Source organism: Saccoglossus kowalevskii, chromosome 12 (assembly GCF_978046115.1).
Source record: "Saccoglossus kowalevskii chromosome 12, keSacKowa6.1, whole genome shotgun sequence".
Taxonomy (NCBI): domain Eukaryota; kingdom Metazoa; phylum Hemichordata; class Enteropneusta; family Harrimaniidae; genus Saccoglossus; species Saccoglossus kowalevskii.
The window spans coordinates 3,067,763-3,093,564 of record NC_140652.1 but is presented as its reverse complement, the minus strand read 5'-3'; the positions used below and the strand labels follow the sequence as shown (position 1 = coordinate 3,093,564).

The following is a 25,802-nucleotide window of genomic DNA, read 5'->3' as shown; positions in this document are numbered from 1 at the left end:
AACTTGGTACACATACACCATGGTATACAGTGAACAATGTTCCAACTTGGTACACATACACCATGGTATACAGTGAACAATGTTCCAACTTGGTACACATACACCATGGTATACAGTGAACAATGTTCCAACTTGGTACACATATACCATGGTATACAGTGAACAATGTTCCAACTTGGTACACATATACCATGGTATACAGTGAACAATGTTCCAACTTGGTACACATATACCATGGTATACAGTGAACAATGTTCCACCTGGTACACATACACCATGGTATACAGTGAACAATGTTCAAACTTGGTACACATACACCATGGTATACAGTGAACAATGTTCAAACTTGGTACACATACACCATGGTATACAGTGAACAATGTTCAAACTTGGTACACATACACCATGGTATACAGTGAACAATGTTCAAACTTGGTATACATACACCATGGTATACAGTGAACAATGTTCAACCTTGTACACATACACCATGGTATACAGTGAGCAATGTTCCAACTTGGTATGCATACACCATGGTATACAGTGAACAATGTTCAACCTGGTATACATACACCATGGTATACAGTGAACAATGTTTCACCTTGTACACATACACCATAGTATACTGTGAACAATGTTCCAACTTGGTACACATACACAATGGTATGCAGTGAACAATGCTCCAACTTGGTACACATACACCATGGTATACAGTGAACAATGCTCCAACTTGGTACACATACACCATGGTATACAGTGAACAATGTTTCACTTTGTACACATACACCACGGTATACAGTGAACAATGTTCCAACTTGGTACACATACACCATGGTATACAGTGAACAATGTTCCAACTTGGTACACATACACCATGGTATACAGTGAACAATGTTCCAACTTGGTACACATACACCATGGTATACAGTGAACAATGTTCCAACTTGGTACACATACACCATGGTATACAGTGAACAATGTTCCAACTTGGTACACATATACCATGGTATACAGTGAACAATGTTCCAACTTGGTACACATACACAATGGTATGCAGTGAACAATGCTCCAACTTGGTACACATACACAATGGTATGCAGTGAACAATGCTCCAACTTGGTACACATACACCATGGTATGCAGTGAACAATGTTCAAACTTGGTACACATACACCATGGTATACAGTGAACAATGTTCCAACTTGGTACACATACACCATGGTATACAGTGAACAATGTTCCAACTTGGTACACATATACCATGGTATGCAGTGAACAATGTTCCAACTTGGTACACATACACAATGGTATGCAGTGAACAATGCTCCAACTTGGTACACATACACAATGGTATGCAGTGAACAATGCTCCAACTTGGTACACATACACCATGGTATGCAGTGAACAATGTTCAAACTTGGTACACATACACAATGGTATGCAGTGAACAATGCTCCAACTTGGTACACATACACCATGGTATACAGTGAACAATGTTCAAACTTGGTACACATATACCATGGTATGCAGTGAACAATGTTCAAACTTGGTACACATATACCATGGTATGCAGTGAACAATGTTCAAACTTGGTACACATACACCATGGTATGCAGTGAACAATGTTCAAACTTGGTACACATACACAATGGTATGCAGTGAACAATGCTCCAACTTGGTACACATATACCATGGTATGCAGTGAACAATGCTCCAACTTGGTACACATACACCATGGTATGCAGTGAACAATGTTCAAACTTGGTACACATACACCATGGTATACAGTGAACAATGTTTCACTTTGTACACATACACCATGGTATACAGTGAACAATGTTCCAACTTGGTACACATACACCATGGTATACAGTGAACAATGTTCCAACTTGGTACACATACACCATGGTATACAGTGAACAATGTTCCAACTTGGTACACATACACCATGGTATACAGTGAACAATGTTCCAACTTGGTACACATACACAATGGTATGCAGTGAACAATGCTCCAACTTGGTACACATACACAATGGTATGCAGTGAACAATGCTCCAACTTGGTACACATACACCACGGTATACAGTGAACAATGTTCCAACTTGGTACACATACACCATGGTATACAGTGAACAATGTTCCAACTTGGTACACATACACCATGGTATACAGTGAACAATGTTCCAACTTGGTACACATACACCATGGTATACAGTGAACAATGTTCCAACTTGGTACACATACACCATGGTATACAGTGAACAATGTTTCACTTTGTACACATACACCATGGTATACAGTGAACAATGTTTCACCTTGTACACATACACCATGGTATACAGTGAACAATGTTCCACCTGGTACACATACACCATGGTATACAGTGAACAATGTTCCAACTTGGTACACATACACCATGGTATACAGTGAACAATGTTCCAACTTGGTACACATACACCATGGTATACAGTGAATAATGTTCAAACTTGGTGCACATACACCATGGTATACAGTGAACAATGTTCCAACTTGGTGCACATACACCATGGTATACAGTGAACAATGTTCCAACTTGGTACACATACACCATGGTATACAGTGAACAATGTTCCAACTTGGTACACATACACCATGGTGTACAGTGAACAATGTTCCAACTTGGTACACATACACCATGGTATACAGTGAACAATGTTCCAACTTGGTACACATATACCATGGTATACAGTGAACAATGTTCCAACTTGGTACACATATACCATGGTATACAGTGAACAATGTTCCACCTGGTACACATACACCATTTATCTTAGCCCGCAGTATTCAAGTATTTTTAAATGGAAAGACGCAAATTTATTTCAAGTATTGGAGGATGATATTAATAGATATTCAAAACGTGGTTCAGTTATTCTATCAGGCGATTTCAATGCCAGAACCAAAAACATTATGGAATTGACCTCTTTCAGTAAAATTAACTATCAGTCATCTGCTCCAAATATTAACATTAGAAAAAGGGCATCTCAAGACTTGGCAGTAAAAAATCATTATGGTGACTCATTGTTGGATCTATGTTTATCCGCAGAACTAACCATCCTCAATGGTAGATGTATAGGAGATAAAACTGGCAAGTACACTTGTCATCAAACTAAAGGCAGCAGTGTAGTTGACTACACTATTGTTAGCAATAATCTATTTAACAAAATTAATCTATTCTATGTTCACCCTCTTAATTTATTACTCTCAGATCACTGCCAAATAACTTTTCATCTTCAAACAAATGCAATTTACACAAATAATATTTCGAAAATAACACACTCCCACAGTGATAAATTAGTACATGAAACTGACACTTACATTTGGAATAGCGAGTCAAATTTGATATTCAACCTAACGCTACAAAGCAGAGATATTACAAATTTAATTAATAACTTTAACATTAAACATTTTGACAATACACAACAATCAATTGATGAGGCAAATACTATGCTTTCAAGTATTTACATTGAAGCAGCTGGCAGATGTCTGAAAGAACATATCAGGAGAAAACCAAAAAAAACTAAATGTAAACCAAAATGGTTCAACAAGGACCTATATAATCTAAAGAAAGAAATTTTGGGTATCTGCAGTAAATTTAGTGCAAACCCATACAACATTAAACTGAGAGAAAAATGCTACAGTCTGAAGAGGGAATACAAGCGGCTAATAAAAAAGAAAAAGAGAGATTTTAAAAATGATATATTGAACAAGCTCGAAAGTTTTAGTGAATCAAACCCCAGTGAGTACTGGAATTTATTAAGAGAGCTAAAAGACACCAAAATAAATAATGACTCTGATAATGTTGACAGTCAAACCTGGTTTGAACATTTTAGGAAACTGAGTAAAGAAACAAGTAATACAATGAGCGAAAACTCATTGCAGCTACAACTAAAAAATCATGAATCACTCTCTCTACCTAAAGCCAACTTAGACAAGTACATCTCACAATTAGAAATCCAAAATGCTATAACTAAACTCAAAAATAAAAAAGCTCCAGGCGCAGATAAAATTACCAATGAAATGATCAAGGCCAGCAGGAACCCACTAATAAAACCACTACAAAAACTATTCAATTTAATCCTGCAGAGTGGATACATCCCTAATCGCTGGAATTTAGGTATGATCACTCCTATTTTCAAAAAATGAGACAAAACAAATCCAAACAATTACAGAGGCATCACACTTCTTAATAGTGTCAGTAAACTTTTCACCTCCATTCTTAAGCAACGGCTTTTGAAACATCTAAAGGAAAACAACACAATTATCAGAGAACAAATAGGATTCATGCCAAACTGTAGCACCAAAGACCATTTATTTGTCCTCAAACAACTAACCACAAAATACCTGAGCAACAAAAAGACTTTGTTTGCTTGTTTCATTGACTTCCAGAAAGCCTTTGATTCCATCTGGCATCTAGGTCTCTTCTGGAAACTTATCCAAAGTGGTATTACAGGTAAATTCTACAACATCATAAAATCCATTTATCTGAACTCAACAGGATGTGTTAAACTTAAACAGTGTGTAACAGACAGCTTCACAATTAATAGAGGAATTAGACAAGGGGATGGACTCAGCCCACTCCTTTTCAATATCTATGTAAATGACATTAAAACATCATTAGACTTGGCTCATAATGACCCACCAAGTCTCCTAAACACAAGTCTCCCATGTCTGCTATATGCAGACGACCTTGTAGTATTATCCCAATCACATACTGGCTTACAAAATGCCATAAATTCTCTTGAAACTTACTGTCAGAAATGGAAACTCAATATTAATATCTCTAAGTCAAAAATCATCATGTTTAGTAGGTCAAAAAAATCACAGGACAAACTAAAATTCTATGTTGATGGAAAGGAACTTGAAAATACAAAAACCTACACATACCTCGGCATTAAACTACACAAATCAGGTAAATTCATCGGAGCACAAGAAGACCTCAGAGCTAGAGCAATGAAGGCATGTTTCAAAATGAAACAAATGCTATTCTCAGAAAAACTAACTCCAATCAAAACATACTTAAAAATGTTCGATGCAATTGTAAAACCAATTATGCTTTACTGCAGTGAAATTTGGACGAGCGAGAACATCAATAAATCGCATCTAATGGCAAATCTGTCAACACCAATGGAAAAAGTACAAATACATTTCTGCAAATACCTTCTAAAAGTAAATAGCAAAGCAAGTAATTTGGCAAGCCTACTAGAGTTGGGAAGATATCCTCTCCTAGCATCAAGCTTAAAATATATGATCAAATATTGGATCAAAATTAATAATTCTAACCCAAATTCGCTAGTACATGAAGCTTACAATCTTGGGATACATCTTGATAAAAAAGGAAAAGACAACTGGGTAACAGACATAAAACAAATTTTAGAAAATTTAAATATGGGAAATATTTGGGAAAACCATAAATCTCTTGATGAAAAACAAATCACTGAAACAGTAACGCGCAAACTAGAACAATCCTTTGAAATACATAGTACAGAAACATTACACGATGACAATAAAGGTAAAAACCATAAAAACAAGTTACGAACCTATAGGAAAATTAAAACAGAATTTGCATATGAAAAATATCTCACCACAATCAAAAATCCAAATCATAGAGCAGCTATGACAAAACTCAGAATAAGTGCTCATACCCTTCAAATCGAAAGGGGCAGATATAATAACATTTTAGCGGAGGACCGAATTTGCCCAGTTTGTGACAAACAGGAAATTGAAAACGAAAAACATTTTCTTCTCAATTGTGATTTATACAAGAAGGAACGAGAAATCATGATCAAGAATATTAAATACAATATAAGCAACTTGGGGACGGATGACGAAAAACTTACAAATATACTAAAAATTAAAAATGACAAAACAATCATTGAACTAGGAAAATTCATCCACACTTGTTTCAAATTACGACAAGAAAAAATCTTAAAATGCCAGTTGCCTCAACCAACCGCCAAATAATTTAATTTAATTTTTTATTTTCTATTGTCTTTGAATGTCTTGTGTTATTTTTTATCTTTTTTGTATTACTTTATTGTATTTTCAACTAAGATCCCACTCCGGGATACGGTTTCAATAAAGATTATTATTATTATTATTACACCATGGTATACAGTGAACAATGTTCAAACTTGGTACACATACACCATGGTATACAGTGAACAATGTTCCACCTGGTACACATACACCATGGTATACAGTGAACAATGTTCAAACTTGGTACACATACACCATGGTATACAGTGAACAATGTTCAAACTTGGTATACATACACCATGGTATACAGTGAACAATGTTCAACCTTGTACACATACACCATGGTATACAGTGAGCAATGTTCCAACTTGGTATGCATACACCATGGTATACAGTGAACAATGTTCAACCTGGTACACATACACCATAGTATACTGTGAACAATGTTCCAACTTGGTACACATACACAATGGTATGCAGTGAACAATGCTCCAACTTGGTACACATACACAATGGTATGCAGTGAACAATGCTCCAACTTGGTACACATACACCATGGTATACAGTGAACAATGTTTCACTTTGTACACATACACCACGGTAATCAGTGAACAATGTTCCAACTTGGTACACATACACCATGGTATACAGTGAACAATGTTCCAACTTGGTACACATACACCATGGTATACAGTGAACAATGTTCCAACTTGGTATACATACACCATGGTATACAGTGAACAATGTTCCAACTTGGTATACATACACCATGGTATACAGTGAACAATGTTCCAACTTGGTACACATACACCATGGTATACAGTGAACAATGTTCCAACTTGGTACACATATACCATGGTATACAGTGAACAATGTTCCAACTTGGTACACATACACAATGGTATGCAGTGAACAATGCTCCAACTTGGTACACATACACAATGGTATGCAGTGAACAATGCTCCAACTTGGTACACATACACCATGGTATACAGTGAACAATGTTTCACTTTGTACACATACACCATGGTATACAGTGAACAATGTTCCAACTTGGTACACATATACCATGGTATAGAGTGAACAATGTTCCACCTGGTACACATACACCATGGTATACAGTGAACAATGTTCAAACTTGGTACACATACACAATGGTATACAGTGAACAATGTTCCACCTGGTACACATACACCATGGTATACAGTGAACAATGTTCAAACTTGGTACACATACACCATGGTATACAGTGAACAATGTTCAAACTTGGTACACATACACCATGGTATACAGTGAACAATGTTCAAACTTGGTACACATACACCATGGTATACAGTGAACAATGTTCAAACTTGGTATACATACACCATGGTATACAGTGAACAATGTTCAACCTTGTATACATGCACCATATGGTATACAGTGAACAATGTTCAAACTTGGTGCACATACACCATGATATACAGTGAACAATGTTCCAACTTGGTACACATATACCATGGTATACAGTGAACAATGTTCCAACTTGGTACACATATACCATGGTATACAGTGAACAATGTTCCACCTGGTACACATACACCATGGTATACAGTGAACAATGTTCAAACTTGGTACACATACACCATGGTATACAGTGAACAATGTTCCACCTGGTACACATACACCATGGTATACAGTGAACAATGTTCCAACTTGGTATACATACACCATGGTATACAGTGAACAATGTTCCAACTTGGTATACAGTGAACAATGTTCCAACTTGGTACACATACACAATGGTATGCAGTGAACAATGCTCCAACTTGGTACACATACACAATGGTATGCAGTGAACAATGCTCCAACTTGGTACACATACACCATGGTATACAGTGAACAATGTTTCACTTTGTACACATACACCATGGTATACAGTGAACAATGTTCCAACTTGGTACACATATACCATGGTATAGAGTGAACAATGTTCCACCTGGTACACATACACCATGGTATACAGTGAACAATGTTCAAACTTGGTACACATACACAATGGTATACAGTGAACAATGTTCCACCTGGTACACATACACCATGGTATACAGTGAACAATGTTCAAACTTGGTACACATACACCATGGTATACAGTGAACAATGTTCAAACTTGGTACACATACACCATGGTATACAGTGAACAATGTTCAAACTTGGTACACATACACCATGGTATACAGTGAACAATGTTCAAACTTGGTATACATACACCATGGTATACAGTGAACAATGTTCAACCTTGTATACATGCACCATATGGTATACAGTGAACAATGTTCAAACTTGGTGCACATACACCATGATATACAGTGAACAATGTTCCAACTTGGTACACATATACCATGGTATACAGTGAACAATGTTCCAACTTGGTACACATATACCATGGTATACAGTGAACAATGTTCCACCTGGTACACATACACCATGGTATACAGTGAACAATGTTCAAACTTGGTACACATACACCATGGTATACAGTGAACAATGTTCCACCTGGTACACATACACCATGGTATACAGTGAACAATGTTCAAACTTGGTGCACATACACCATGGTATACAGTGAACAATGTTCCAACTTGGTACACATACACCATGGTATACAGTGAACAATGTTCCAACTTGGTACACATACACCATGGTATACAGTGAACAATGTTCCAACTTGGTACACATACACCATGGTATACAGTGAACAATGTTCCAACTTGGTACACATATATCATGGTATACAGTGAACAATGTTCCAACTTGGTACACATATACCATGGTATACAGTGAACAATGTTCCACCTGGTACACATACACCATGGTATACAGTGAACAATGTTCAAACTTGGTACACATACACCATGGTATACAGTGAACAATGTTCCACCTGGTACACATACACCATGGTATACAGTGAACAATGTTCAAACTTGGTACACATACACCATGGTATACAGTGAACAATGTTCAAACTTGGTATACATACACCATGGTATACAGTGAACAATGTTCAACCTTGTACACATACACCATGGTATACAGTGAGCAATGTTCCAACTTGGTATGCATACACCATGGTATACAGTGAACAATGTTCAACCTGGTATACATACACCATGGTATACAGTGAACAATGTTTCACCTTGTACACATACACCATAGTATACTGTGAACAATGTTCCAACTTGGTACACATACACAATGGTATGCAGTGAACAATGCTCCAACTTGGTACACATACACAATGGTATGCAGTGAACAATGCTCCAACTTGGTACACATACACCATGGTATACAGTGAACAATGTTTCACTTTGTACACATACACCACGGTATACAGTGAACAATGTTCCAACTTGGTACACATACACCATGGTATACAGTGAACAATGTTCCAACTTGGTACACATACACCATGGTATACAGTGAACAATGTTCCAACTTGGTACACATACACCATGGTATACAGTGAACAATGTTCCAACTTGGTACACATACACCATGGTATACAGTGAACAATGTTCCAACTTGGTACACATACACCATGGTATACAGTGAACAATGTTCCAACTTGGTACACATATACCATGGTATACAGTGAACAATGTTCCAACTTGGTACACATACACAATGGTATGCAGTGAACAATGCTCCAACTTGGTACACATACACCATGGGATACAGTGAACAATGCTCCAACTTGGTACACATACACCATGGTATACAGTGAACAATGTTTCACCTTGTACACATACACCATGGTATACAGTGAACAATGTTCCATTTGCTATACATACACCATGGTATACAGTGAACAATGTTCCATTTGGTATACATACACCATGGTATACAGTGAACAATGTTCCATTTGGTATACATACACCATGGTATACAGTGAACAATGTTCCATTTGGTATACATACACCATGGTATACAGTGAACAATGTTCCATTTGGTATACATACACCATGGTATACAGTGAACAATGTTCCATTTGGTATACATACACCATGGTATACAGTGAACAATGTTCCATTTGGTATACATACACCATGGTATACAGTGAACAATGTTCCATTTGGTATACATACACCATGGTATACAGTGAACAATGTTCCGTTTGGTATACATACACCATGGTATACAGTGAACAATGTTCCATTTGGTATACATACACCATGGTATACAGTGAACAATGTTCCATTTGGTATACATACACCATGGTATACAGTGAACAATGTTCCATTTGGTATACATACACCATGGTATACAGTGAACAATGTTCCAACTTGGTATACATACACCATGGTATACAGTGAACAATGTTCCAACTTGGTATACATACGCCATGGTATACAGTGAACAATGTTCCAACTTGGTATACATACGCCATGGTATACAGTGAACAATGTTCCAACTTGGTACACATACGCCATGGTATACAGTGAACAATGTTCCAACCTGGTATACATGCACCATATGGTATACAGTGAACAATGTTCCACCTGGTATACATGCACCATATGGTATACAGTGAACAATGTTCAAACTTGGTGCACATACACCATGGTATACAGTGAACAATGTTCCAACTTGGTATACATGCACCATATGGTATACAGTGAACAATGTTCCACCTGGTATACATGCACCATATGGTATACAGTGAACAATGTTCAAACTTGGTGCACATACACCATGGTATACAGTGAACAATGTTCCAACTTGGTACACATATACCATGGTATACAGTGAACAATGTTCCAACTTGGTACACATATACCATGGTATACAGTGAACAATGTTCCAACTTGGTACACATATACCATGGTATACAGTGAACAATGTTCCAACTTGGTACACATACACCATGGTATACAGTGAACAATGTTCCACCTGGTACACATACACCATGGTATACAGTGAACAATGTTCAAACTTGGTACACATACACCATGGTATACAGTGAACAATGTTCCACCTGGTACACATACACCATAATATACAGTGAACAATGTTCCACCTGGTACACATACACCATGGTATACAGTGAACAATGTTTCACCTTGTACACATACACCATGGTATACAGTGAACAATGTTCCAACTTGGTATACATACACCATGGTATACAGTGAACAATGTTCCACCTGGTACACATACACCATGGTATACAGTGAACAATGTTTAAACTTGGTACACATACACCATAATATACAGTGAACAATGTTTCACCTGGTACACATACACCATGGTATACAGTGAACAATGTACCAACTTGGTATACATACACCATGGTATACAGTGAACAATGTTCCAACTTGGTATACATACACCATGGTATACAGTGAACAATGTTCCAACTTGGTATACATACACCTTGGTATACAGTGAACAATAATAATAATAATAATAATAATAATAAATAATAACTTTATTGCATCCTTAGAAATACAATGTTTCTATCAGTTAATAGCAATAAAGATTAGTTGTGATAACTACTACTACAAAAAGAAAGTTAGTTGTTAATAGAATAAAGCAAGTGTTACATATCAAATGGCATTTTCATTTCTTGATTGAAATGTGTTATGAATATAATTGCCAATCTTTTTTATTATTACATCATCTTTTGAAGTCATCAAGAAATTAAATTTCTGGAGATCATCCTGTGTTTCTTCTGGAAATGTAATGTCTTGAATGATTTGTTGGCGTATTACTTTATATTGTGGACATATCATGACAAAGTGCAGTTCATCTTCTATTTTATTCTGTGTACATTGTTTGCAAATTCTATTTTCAGTCGGTATTTTTGGTTGCATATGCCTCCCTTTTTCTATTGCTAAATTGTGATTACTAGTTCGAAATTTTGTCATTGAAATTCTTTGCTTCAAATTCAACACATCCAAGTATTTTTCAAAATTATAAGAGTCTTTGAATTTTTCATAAGTTCTCAGTTTTGTTTTTTCGGTTATATTTTTTCTCCAGAAATTTACCCATTTTTGTTTGACAACTTTGCCAATTTGCTGTATATGTTTTGTTAACCAATCATTCTGTTCTCGTGAAAAATTCATCTTGTTCATAATTTTTTGTATTGAAGAATACCATTGTAAATTGGATTTCTTTTGTTCAAGGTATGCTTGTTTTGTGATATTATTGTCTGGTAATTTACTGATACGAGTCCAGTATTTTATTAAATTGATCCTAATGTCTACTAAGAATGGGAATTCTCCTACTTCTGCTCTGCATGCAATGTTTGTCACAAATTTGTTCAGTCCTAGTAGTTGTTTGTAAAAATTCAATTGTGTTTTTTCTGTTATTGTTTTGTCCCATTTGTTGTAATCTTGAATTTCATGACCCCAGATTTCAGACCTGTACAATAATATTGGTTGAATACATCTTTTAAAAAGATGGATGAAAGTTCTACAATTTGTTTCTGATGGTAGGAACTGTTTCAATGCATACATTGCTCTGGCTGCTTTATCTGCTAAATTTTGTTAGGCTTCAGTGTAGCAGCCATTTGACTTTAAATTTATACCCAGGTAGTTGTACATATCTACACAGGTAATATTTTGTTCATTATAATAGAATTTTTCTGTATTTTTTAGTGTTCCTCGTCTGAAAATAAAAACTTTTGTTTTTGTCAGATTTACCTGGAGTTTCCATTTATGACAATAAACCTCTAAACTATTTAGTGCATTTTGTAGACCATTTTTTGTTTCAGATATTAACACTAGATCATCTTCATAGAGTAGGGAACTTATTTTACAGTTATTCAATGTTACTGGATCTAAAGATTCATCTTCTAGTGAATTATTTAAGTCATTAACAAACAAATTAAAAAGCATTGGGCTAGTGACACAACCCTGCCTAAAACCCTTGGTCGTTTCAAATATGGGTGTAATTTTATTTTTGAAACAAATGCATGATTTTGTATTTAGATACATATTTTTAATGATGTTATAGATTTTCCCATTTATACCATTATTAAGTAATTTATAGAAAAGCCCCTGTCTCCAGATTTTAACAAATGCTTTTCGAAAGTCTATGAAACATGAATACAATTTTCCCTTTGATTTCAAGTATTTGTTGACAATAGTTTTCAATACAAATATCTGATCTGTAGTACGATATCCCCTACGAAATCCTGCCTGGTTATTATTTATAATGTTATTATCTTCAGTATATTGACTAATTCTAGTGTTAATTATACTACAGAAAGTTTTACCTACACAACTAGGTACAGCTATTCCTCTATAATTATCTGGGTCAGTTTTGTCTCTAATGTTCAAACTTGGTATACATACACCATGGTATACAGTGAACAATGTTCCAACTTGGTATACATACACCATGGTATACAGTGAACAATGTTCCAACTTGGTATACATACACCGTGGTATACAGTGAACAATGTTCCAACTTGGTATACATACACCATGGTATACAGTGAACAATGTTCCAACTTGGTACACATACACCATGGTATACAGTGAACAATGTTCCAACTTGGTATACATACACCATGGTATACAGTGAACAATGTTCCAACTTGGTATACATACACCATGGTATACAGTGAACAATGTTCCAACTTGGTATACATACACCATGGTATACAGTGAACAATGTTCCAACTTGGTACACATACACCATGGTATACAGTGAACAATGTTCCAACTTGGTATACATACACCATGGTATACAGTGAACAATGTTCCAACTTGGTATACATACACCATGGTATACAGTGAACAATGTTCAAACTTGGTATACATACACCATGGTATACAGTGAACAATGTTCAACCTTGTACACATACACCATGGTATACAGTGAGCAATGTTCCAACTTGGTATGCATACACCATGGTATACAGTGAACAATGTTTAACCTGGTATACATACACCATGGTATACAGTGAACAATGTTTCACCTTGTACACATACACCATAGTATACTGTGAACAATGTTCCAACTTGGTACACATACACAATGGTATGCAGTGAACAATGCTCCAACTTGGTACACATACACAATGGTATGCAGTGAACAATGCTCCAACTTGGTACACATACACCATGGTATACAGTGAACAATGTTACAACTTGGTACACATACACCACGGTATACAGTGAACAATGTTCCAACTTGGTACACATATACCATGGGATACAGTGAACAATGTTCCAACTTGGTACACATACACCATGGTATACAGTGAACAATGCTCCAACTTGGTACACATACACCATGGTATACAGTGAACAATGTTACAACTTGGTACACATACACCACGGTATACAGTGAACAATGTTCCAACTTGGTACACATACACCATGGTATACAGTGAACAATGTTCCAACTTGGTACACATATACCATGGGATACAGTGAACAATGTTCCAACTTGGTACACATACACAATGGTATGCAGTGAACAATGCTCCAACTTGGTACACATACACCATGGTATACAGTGAACAATGTTACAACTTGGTACACATACACCACGGTATACAGTGAACAATGTTCAAACTTGGTACACATACACCACGGTATACAGTGAACAATGTTCAAACTTGGTACACATACACCACGGTATACAGTGAACAATGTTCAAACTTGGTGCACATACACCACGGTATACAGTGAACAATGTTACAACTTGGTACACATATACCATGGTATACAGTGAACAATGTTCCAACTTGGTACACATACACCATGGTATACAGTGAACAATGTTTCACTTTGTACACATACACCACGGTATACAGTGAACAATGTTACAACTTGGTACACATATACCATGGGATACAGTGAACAATGTTCCAACTTGGTACACATACACCACGGTATACAATGAACAATGTTCCAACTTGGTACACATACACCACGGTATACAGTGAACAATGTTACAACTTGGTACACATATACCATGGGATACAGTGAACAATGTTCCAACTTGGTACACATACACCATGGGATACAGTGAACAATGCTCCAACTTAGTACACATACACCACGGTATACAGTGAACAATGTTTCACCTTGTACACATACACCACGGTATACAGTGAACAATGTTCCAACTTGGTACACATACACCATGGGATACAGTGAACAATGTTCCAACTTGGTACACATACACCACGGTATACAGTGAACAATGTTTCTCCTTGTACACATACACCACGGTATACAGTGAACAATGTTCCAACTTGGTACACATACACCATGGTATACAGTGAACAATGTTCCAACTTGGTATACATGCACCATGGTATACAGTGAACAATGTTCCAACTTGGTACACATACACCATAATATACAGTGAACAATGTTCCACCTGGTACACATACACCATGGTATACAGTGAACAATGTTTCACCTTGTACACATACACCATGGTATACAGTGAACAATGTTCCAACTTGGTATACATACACCATGGTATACAGTGAACAATGTTCCACCTGGTACACATACACCATGGTATACAGTGAACAATGTTTAAACTTGGTACACATACACCATAATATACAGTGAACAATGTTTCACCTGGTACACATACACCATGGTATACAGTGAACAATGTACCAACTTGGTATACATACACCATGGTATACAGTGAACAATGTTCCAACTTGGTACACATACACCATGGTATACAGTGAACAATGTTCCAACTTGGTACACATACACCATGGTATGCAGTGAATAATGTTCAAACTTGGTACACATACACCATGATATACAGTGAACAATGTTCCACCTGGTATACATACACCATGGTATACAGTGAACAATGTTCAAACTTGGTACACATACACCATGGTATACAGTGAACAATGTTCCAACTTGGTACACATACACCATGGTATACAGTGAACAATGTTCAAACTTGGTACACATACACCATGGTATGCAGTGAACAATGTTCCACGTGGTACACATACACCATGGTATGTAGTGAACAATGTTCCATCTTACGATGATTTAGAATTTTTTGTTCTCCTTCATTTCCAGAGAAGAGAAAGAATGATGAGGAAAAAAACAAACAAAACAAAAAAGTAAGTGTTATACAGATTTGATGTTGTGAATATTTTATATATATTTCATAGTGGCTGTTTGAAGGATATTTTCACATTTACAGAAACCAATATAGTCTGCCACAAACTGGCCCTATTTGATAACTGTGAATTGCTTACTTTACTTAAAATAATGAGGTAATTTAGCAGTTGTATGCTTATTAGTTACCTTATATCATTCCACATGATCTATATATCTCATGGCTATACCATTAACCTGCCAGGATTGCTCTAATGCATCATGGGAAATATAATTTGAATTGCCTGTCCAACATTTGTATGTGTATAAAAATTATATTTCCCATGATGCATTGGGGCAATCATCCAACATTTTGGAATAAACTTGTCTTTTGTGAGCATGTTATTAGCAGTTATTCACTATCCTTCTTAAAATTAGGAGAAAAATATCTAAAAAACTGGAAAATGTTGGCTCATAAATTATATGGTCATTTCCAAAACTATTGAAGAATTTAACTCTTAGGCAAAATTGTTAAATCTTGCCCTAAGAGTATGTTGAAAGTGTATCCTCTATGATAGTTTACAATGATAAATAAAATCCACATTTGGTACAAAATTTTCTAAAAAAATGTTTTTGGCCCATAATAATGACGTTGGACACAATATATTACCAAAATATTAATTGATCATGTATTTATTTACCACTCGGATCACTACTTTTGAAGACTAGATTCAGTTACTTTATATAGTATCATAGTATCACACACTGTAATAAACCAATTACTGACATTTAAATTATCTTCTATCTTTCAGCAAAGAACAAATCCACGAGAAACACCCAACGAGGTTGGTGCTTTACATTATACATCCTTGGCTCCTTTGTGCAGCAAAAGTTCTACTTTTCTTTCTTTCTTTCTTTCTTTCTTTCTTTCTTTCTTTCTTTCTTTCTTTCTTGATTTCTTGATTTCTTGATTTCTTGATTTCTTGATTTCTTGATTTCTTGATTTCTTTCTTTCTTGATTTCTTGATTTCTTTCTTTCTTGATTTCTTGATTTCTTGATTTCTTGATTTCTTGATTTCTTGATTTCTTGATTTCTTTCTTGATTTCTTTCTTTCTTTCTTTCTTTCTTGATTTCTTTCTTTCTTGATTTCTTTCTTTCTTGATTTCTTGATTTCTTGATTTCTTGATTTCTTGATTTCTTGATTTCTTTCTTGATTTCTTTCTTGATTTCTTTCTTGATTTCTTTCTTGATTTCTTTCTTGATTTCTTTCTTTCTTTCTTTCTTTCTTTCTTTCTTTCTTTCTTTCTTTCTTTCTTTCTTTCTTTCTTTCTTTCTTTCTTTCTTTCTTTCTTTCTTTCTTTCTTTCTTTCTTTCTTTCTTTCTTTCTTTCTTTCTTTCTTTCTTTCTTTCTTTCTTTCTTTCTTTCTTTCTTTCTTTCTTTCTTTCTTGATTTCTTGATTTCTTGATTTCTTGATTTCTTGATTTCTTGATTTCTTGATTTCTTTCTTGATTTCTTGATTTCTTGATTTCTTGATTTCTTGATTTCTTTCTTGATTTCTTGATTTCTTGATTTCTTTCTTTCTTGATTTCTTTCTTTCTTGATTTCTTGATTTCTTTCAACTATTTGATTGATTTTTACTGCATATATTTTTGATAATTATTGGAATTAATTAAATGCATTTTCATTTGAATAAATAGGAGCAGCAATACCCCCCTGTAAATAGAACAGCAGATCCAAGACTAGCAGAAAATTTGACACCAGTAGTAACAAACAATCCAACACCAAGAAGACCATCAACTTCAGCGACAGAACCGATGGAGCAGGAACGACAGCCAGACAACTCAGACATGCAGGAGCAACTTTTAAACTCATCATCACCATCACGTTCCGGCTCTACTCCATTGCCATTAAACCCTGTTGCTGGTTCGTCTCATGTCAGTGATCCAGTTGCTAACCATCGATCACATCCTCCCTTTGTCCCTCATTACATAGATTCCAGCGATGACCTTGACTCACCATCATCTGTCTCAAACTCACCACCTGTTTTCAGAAATGCACAATGTGTTGACGGAGTCCAACAATCTGCTGCTACCAACTTGCCATTTAATGCCAATAAGCCATTCGTCAATAATGACAATGTGCCTGCAACTCCACCTCGAACCGAGCCAATCCCAGTCATCCCGATTCCAGTCAACTCCAATGATACACCAAGTATTAACATCTCACCCACCAACAACACCTTGCATATCAACTTACCCATACCATTGCCATTTATGCACCAACCATCATCACCAACTCACCAGTCTACAGCACTGAACCGTAATCTACCTGATGAAGAGCCAGTGTCAGTCAATGAAACACAACCAATGCCACAACCTCAGGTAATAAGAGTTTAATATATTTTGAACTAGTCAATTAAGAAAAGTCACTATCCTACTTACTGTTTTAGGAAATGCATTTTCACAACACTAAAACTACTACCTCATATAAAATAAAGGAACCAACATTTTTACCTATTAATTGGGCCCATGAAATTAAACTCAGAAATCCCACGATTACTTATTCAAGATTAGTATTTGCATATTAGCTGAACAAATCAGTGGGAAATTTTGTTTAGCTGTATACGTTTACAGGTTCATTTTTGTGAGAGGTGACAAGAGTTTGATAATTTCTCAACTGTTATACCAACTGCACATAACTAGACAGTCAAGGCCATTATTGAAGCCAAGTATTCTGAAATGATATTCAGTTTATAAGGTGAACATAAAAGTTTAGTGTTGTAATTTAGCAAATATTATTCCATTTTACAAGCAGTTTTATTTTATTACCCCACTGATGTTATGTCATGCCTAATTAGCATAAATTAGCATATGAATCATACAAAGTTTACCACTTGATATTTCTTACTGAATTGGTTGATATCTGTGGCATCATATCAACTGTATTATCCACTTGTCTTCAGTTTGTTGAAATACACTGGCTTCTAGAAATAAATAATTTCAAGTGCTAACCTCATAATACAGTAACATTGATTACCTGGTACTGTGTCATACTTCAACAGTTAATACAATACATTAAATATTGCTTTGATCTCTTTTGTAGCATGTGCCCAGAGGAAGATGCCCTGATCCAACATGTGATAGCCTGGGTAAGAATATGAAAAACTATTTTGTCTGAACATCAATTGAATTGTACATCTTGTATGACCTTTGTTCATGCTATCCAATGATCAGTTTAATATTTTTATCCCACATTTGTCTGTCTGCACATCTAGACTGTACAAGGAAAGAGTGTTATTCAGAATATGTTATATTAATAGTTAGTGTACATATTAATAGGTAGTGTTAGTTAATAGTGTAGTTAATGTACAAATTCAACTTGTCTGTCTGTCTGTCTGTCTGTCTGTCTGTCTGTCTGTCTGTCTGTACATGCGTATGTCTGTCTGTACATACGTATGTCTGTCTGTTTGTACATACGTATGTCTGTCTGTCTGTACGTCTGTATGTCCGTGCGTCCACACCTGTATCTTAGACATACCTGGACCAATTACATTCAAATTTCACACATACAATATACATATTATTCATATGCACATCAATTTGTTTCATGATCTGATTCAAGATGGCCAAATGGCAGCCATTTTTGTACTGAAAAATCATCAAAATCAAGCATCTACCGGCTGTTTACAGATGGATTTTGTTCAAACTTGGTATATACATTGGACATTATAGGACCTTGATGCACATCATTTTGTTTTTCAGATAAGATTCAAAATGGCCGACTGTGGTTCTAGTGCCATACATCTGACTTGCTTTGACTTATTATGTTCAAATTTTAAATATTCATTATTCATCATGTCATAGATATTCAGATATATAGTTGACGATCCTATTAAAAATGGTCGAATGGTGGCCATTTTTGTGCTAAAGAATCATCAAATATCAAGCATTTATGGATGGATTTTGTTCAAACTTACATACATTAGACATTACGGGTTCCTGATGCACGTCATCTTATTTTTCAGATCTGATTCAAAATGGCTGACTGGCGGCCATTTTGTTTTAATGAATGGGCTTCTAAAGCCATATCTCTGACATGCATTGACTGTTTATGTTCAAATTTAATATATTCATTATACATCATGTTATAGACATATACATGTATTCAAAATGACTGATTTTGTTTTAATTGATGCTTTTCCAGAGCAATGTCTCTCAATATGGACAAGTACTCGTTTGATCATTTTAATGTTAAACAATCATCATAATCATATTCCTGACATGTTTATATTCGCGATATATTACTATAAACAAAATATTTAAGATGTATAATCTTGTGGCAAGAATTCTCATCATAGACAGATATTATATTTGACACAAAATTTAGTATGAATGAAGAAAACAAACAAAATTAGACTAAACTAAAGCTTAGAAATAAAATCAATAAATTTTTAGTTCCTCGCAAGTACTTAAATTTCTCAAGATTTGATAACTTACAAATGTTGTCATCATAAATTGGTAATTTAGCTTCAAATTTAGTATGAGCTTGTACAATCTGACTATTTTTACAATTGAGTAAAACATGGAATTCATCCCCAATAGCCTGTTCATTACATAGAAAACAAAACCTTTGCTCTGGAGGTGTTTTATTATATCTAAGTTTTTCAATTGGCAACACGTGAGAAGAAATGCGTAATTTAGTGAAGCTCAATCTGTGTAGCACATTTTTGATTTGTTCTAAATATGGTTCAAATTCAAAATTTTGTTTAAACTTGTTATGAGTGCATTGCTTATATGGTTCATATGGTCAGAAAGTATCAGTTTCTTCCTCTAATTTACTGTTATTGTATGTAATGTGCTTCATTGTTGACAAGTAAGTTATGTAAAGTGTATGTTTATTTCATCAGAAAACAAATGAAAATACAAGTAGTTAAATTGATAAAAATAAAATAAAAAAAAATCTGATGAGGACTGTGAAAATAGTTCTACTGAACTAGTCTAGTCCACAGCCCTGCCATGCTAGTAAACTAATGTGAATAGGTCATTGACAGACAGAAATTATTTATAATTTTAAATCATTCTATATTAGGAAACAAAATAGATGAAAATACAATTCATCAATAACTATTTATCAAAAAAAAAAAAAATAACCAAGCAACCAGTTGATATAATAATGTGTGTATTGTAATGTCCCATTCAATTCCTAAACTGATAAAAATGGTATTTTATTTCTATAGGACATGCTACTGGGAAATACGCACACCACAGATCCTTCAGTGGTTGCCCAAAATATCATGGTCGCACAGCTGAACAATGTATTGCACGTCGTATCCTGTTAGACCAACGAAGGTGGCAGCGGGAGTTGGGAATAGACATCACTGCAGTAAGTTTAATGTGTACCATATTTAGCATTGTACCACTGATGAAAATATTTCTTGCATTAACACATCAAAATTATTAATATGTAGCAGTAATGTCTGGTGAGTGGGTACAGTAAGTAGTTTAATGATTTACTAAAAATAGAACTGACGTAAGCATAAAACATTGAAGCGTGTGAATTGTAGGAGTAGAGTTCATGTGCGAGTATGATTTGTGTGTTGCTGCTGATCAAAATGACCTGACACTCTACTCAATGCTGAACTGTAGTAGCATATTTTCAGTCTGTTTCCAGAAAACCATTGCCTTATTATTGAATATAGCATTTTGAAAATGCTATGAATGAGTTGTCTCACTTCGCATAATTTGTCAAACTCTTAGGGTATATATTAAGATTTCTATACTTCTATTTACATGCATGTTATCTATAGAGCTTGGCCTTGGGTTACTCTTGCTGAATTTACTATAAATCACATGTCTGGATGCTAAAGCTGTCAATACAGTGGTCAACACAATAAAAGTTTATTTCAAATAATAGTGAGGTGAATGCATCTCAGCTTCAAAGTTGGCCAGGTTGTCATACAGACTTCGTCTATTGCTTTCACTTTCAATTATAAGTCTAGTACAATTGTGCTAATTTAGTATCTAATATTTGGTCTACTTGAGATTGAGATCTATTTGGATATAATAGTAATCCTGTCACACCTGACAATCAATTTGTATTTCATTTTCATTCAGTGTTTGATATAAAAGAACCTCAAAATATCATTACCGAAAGTTGTCAGATTTGACAGTGTCCCAAGTAGATTAATTGTGCAGAATGCGTTACCTTTTTAGTGCGATTTTTTCAGACATGCTTTGACCAATCACATTCAAACTTTAATAAAAAGACCATGTCAGGCTTTATACAAGTGCACATGAATTTTCTTCACATTTGATCAAATATGGCTGACTGGTGGCCATTTTGGTCCTCAAATTTCTTCAACATAGAATGTGTATATTAATAATATCTTTTAAAAAGTATTCACAAGAATTGACATGGTGCAAATATCAAGCTTTCTTTTGAATACATCATTGTAGACTCATTTTGACTGACTTTGTAAAACATCACGTGCTGAAAGTCTTCATGGATTGCCAAAATAAAAGTAAAAAAAGTGTCAGTATATGATGTGATAAAAAAAATTATTGTCTGGCCATGAGGGCAATATCATGTGTTTATTTCGATTTTGATTGAATCTCCCCAAAAAATAAGTCTATAGACTGATTTTGTAGATGACTCAAATTCCCATGGTAGAAATGGACATACCTGAATAAAGCCAGTCAATACATTGTACTTGTTTTATTCTGATATTCATATTGAATCAATATGATAGAATAGAATAGAATAGAATATTTTATTTGACTCAGAATAATGTAAGAAATTACATAACTTATGGCCAAAAACCAACATAGTAACGCACAAATACAACAATAATAAAATAAAAATTAAAAATTAAAAATTAGCATAAATTTTATGTATATAGACTCCTAGATTGCTGGCAATGAAACTATCTTTTGAACTAATCAGTTTCTTAAACATGATCTGCTTAGGCAAACTTTGAAATTCTTTGTGCATTGAGATTGCTCTCATAAATTTGCACCTAGCAGATTCCATCTCTGGGTTCCTGCAATCTAAGAAAGCATGCATCTCATTGCCAACAGCTAGATCATCACATAGCATGCATAACCTTTTCGTTGGTGGTACTTGTAAATACCTTAATTTTTCTATTGGTAGTTTATGTGTCAGTATATTATTTGCTAGTTTATGTGCAGAAATTCTGAATTTAGTGATGGCAACTCTGTGTTTGACATTATTTACATATTCCAAATATGGTTCCAAAGAGTATTCAGATTTAAAATTGTTATATTTACGTAGCTTGATATATATAGTCGTACACATTTCAGAATTTCAAAAATTGGCCGCCTCCTTCATAGTATATGTTGATCTATTATTAGCAAGCTGTATTATTTAGTTTTATGAAATGATGAACAGCAAATTGCATGCAACTTTTGACTGCTGAAATTTATATAATATTTTTATTCAATTTACAGCCAGTCCTGCTGCCACAACCAGATCCAGCTGATCCAGCCCATCGACCCAGACGATATCCTCTTCGTACGCGCCGTCCACCTGACAGATATGGGTTCTAAACACAAATGAGAGTAAGCATGCAAAATATTTTGATGTACAAAGTATGCTTACCATCTGTAAATCATTATTGAATCTGGTATCCACATAGTTTCTTGTGATTGTAACTTATCAAAAACTATGCTAGCTATCAAGCAGTTTAGAATCTCCATAAAGTTCAATTTTTTCTGAATGTTAAATTGTTTTAAGATACAAATAAAATGTTTTGTATTTAGTCCCAATTTCTGTCTGATCACTTTGATCACATGACTAATTGTTTTTTTTGAAATTCAGAAAATTTTGAGAATTATTTTTGATATACTCTGAATGTCACTCTAAATGTTTTTTCTTTTTCTTTTCCTTTTCCTACAGATCAGATCATTGAATGTTTAATTTCATTGTTGCTGGGAAAACAGCAGAAAAATATGTTGAAATATGGCAAGTAAATTGAAATTGAGAAATGCTAAAATGTTAAAAAGAACATTTCGATAAATTACCACCTGTTAATATAGCTCTTAACATTCATCATGAAGTAAGCAACATTATTAAAGTCCCAGTTCGGATGCTGTCTAAAAACGTGGACTTATAGATTGACCTGAGTGTGTGTGTCTGTTTCCATTCGTGTGTGTGTCCAACCCTCTATCTTGAACATGCCTGGACCGATAACATTCCAACTGTACACATAGATTGTACATAACATTATACATATGCACATCAATTTGTTTCAAGATTTATTCAAGATGGCTGAATGACGGAGATTTTTGTGCTGAAAAATTAAGTATTTCTGGCATTTCAGAACCGGATCTTGGTCGTTTATGAATGGATTTTGTTCAAACTTGGTACATACATTAGACATTATGTGCTGTCTATGTCCGTACATTGAGGACTAGCATAGAGTAAACAAACACCAGTCGGCCATTAGAACAGGAACACTATTTATTCAAATGAACATCTCCATATATAGAATTACACGTGATTGATATGCTAATGTGATGATGTCATATTTAGGTCATACAAAGTTAATACACTACATTCCTTTTCACTAATTCTAATGTCAGTCTCAGATAATATCAATTTGGAGATATGAAAGTCAAGTATATATGAGCAATGAAAAACGAGAATCAATGTATATAATATCGAATAATAACGATAACAACTTGATGTATATAATGTCAAATAATAACAATAAACTCAATGAATAATATTGAATAAAAAACAATCATGCATGTACTTATCAATCATTTCCGTATAAATTAATTTGAAAAAGAAGACAGAAGTAGACTGTTCTGAACTTCTTATGATTGTCTAGGGTTTATTCTGCCCTGAACACAGTACAATCATATTTTTTAATTTATTTTTTTAAACTATAAATCTAATCTATGTGGAGCTCTTCGCTGTCTGACAGGACAGTGTCATCCAGACTCTGGTGTAGTGGTTGGGTTGATCTTCTCCTTTGGTGCTGGTGGAGTTGATTGTTGTACTATATCATGCATGCTGCTATTATCCAATGTTGGTGTTATATTGTCAATTGATACAGGTGGAGGTGTTACTGTAGGCACAATCATTGGATCAGATGTGATGAAATCATCAGAATTACTTTGTAAAGGTACATTTGACCGTTGAAGTTGGTCAATGTGGCGTCGACATATGACGCTTGGTGCGATTTCTACTTTGTAAGAAACGGGTCCGGTTTTATCTGTTATTATTCCTGGTAACCATTTTGTCTCTTGTTGACGGTAGTTGCATACTGAAACTTAGTCACGTATGTCGAGTTGACGATCACGTGAAGTATATCTTGTAGCAGATTGCTTGAACTGTTGCTGAGTGACATCTCTACGAATATCTGGTTTCAGTAAATCCAGTCGGGTGCTTACATGTAGATGTCTCTTCTTCAGCAATAATGCTTGTGTCTGACCTGTTGTTGCATGAGGTGTATTGCGATATGCCAGTAGGTAATTAGCTAGTTTCTTTTTGATTGATCCTGGCTCTCCCTCCCTGGATTTTAGTGCATTTTTGAACGATTTGACGGATCTTTCTACAAATCCATTGGTTGATGGATGATATGACGCGGAAGTGATATGGTTTATTCCGTTATACTTCATGAAGAGTTTGAAAACTTCTGATATGAATTGTGGGCGATTATCACTTACTAGAATTTC

General features: G+C 34.9%; 1 protein-coding gene and 1 long non-coding RNA gene across 2 annotated transcripts in view; both read left to right on the top strand.

Annotated features, from left to right (window-relative positions):
• The window catches only part of LOC102805116 (uncharacterized), a 52,907-nt gene extending 33,629 nt beyond the window's left edge, over window positions 1-19,278 (top strand). The window contains exons 5-8 of the mRNA XM_085506291.1: window positions 16,079-16,122; window positions 16,912-16,944; window positions 17,799-18,482; window positions 19,204-19,278. Coding sequence (XP_085362417.1) covers window positions 16,079-16,122; window positions 16,912-16,944; window positions 17,799-18,482; window positions 19,204-19,278 — 836 coding nt within the window. The remainder of the gene's footprint in view (window positions 1-16,078; window positions 16,123-16,911; window positions 16,945-17,798; window positions 18,483-19,203) is intronic.
• Window positions 19,279-23,584: 4,306 nt separating this feature from the next.
• Window positions 23,585-24,067, top strand: LOC146735425 (uncharacterized). Its single transcript, XR_014931064.1, has 2 exons — window positions 23,585-23,678; window positions 24,016-24,067. It is a non-coding gene; the product is annotated as an uncharacterized LOC146735425 (long non-coding RNA).
• The last annotated feature ends 1,735 nt before the right edge of the window (window positions 24,068-25,802 follow it).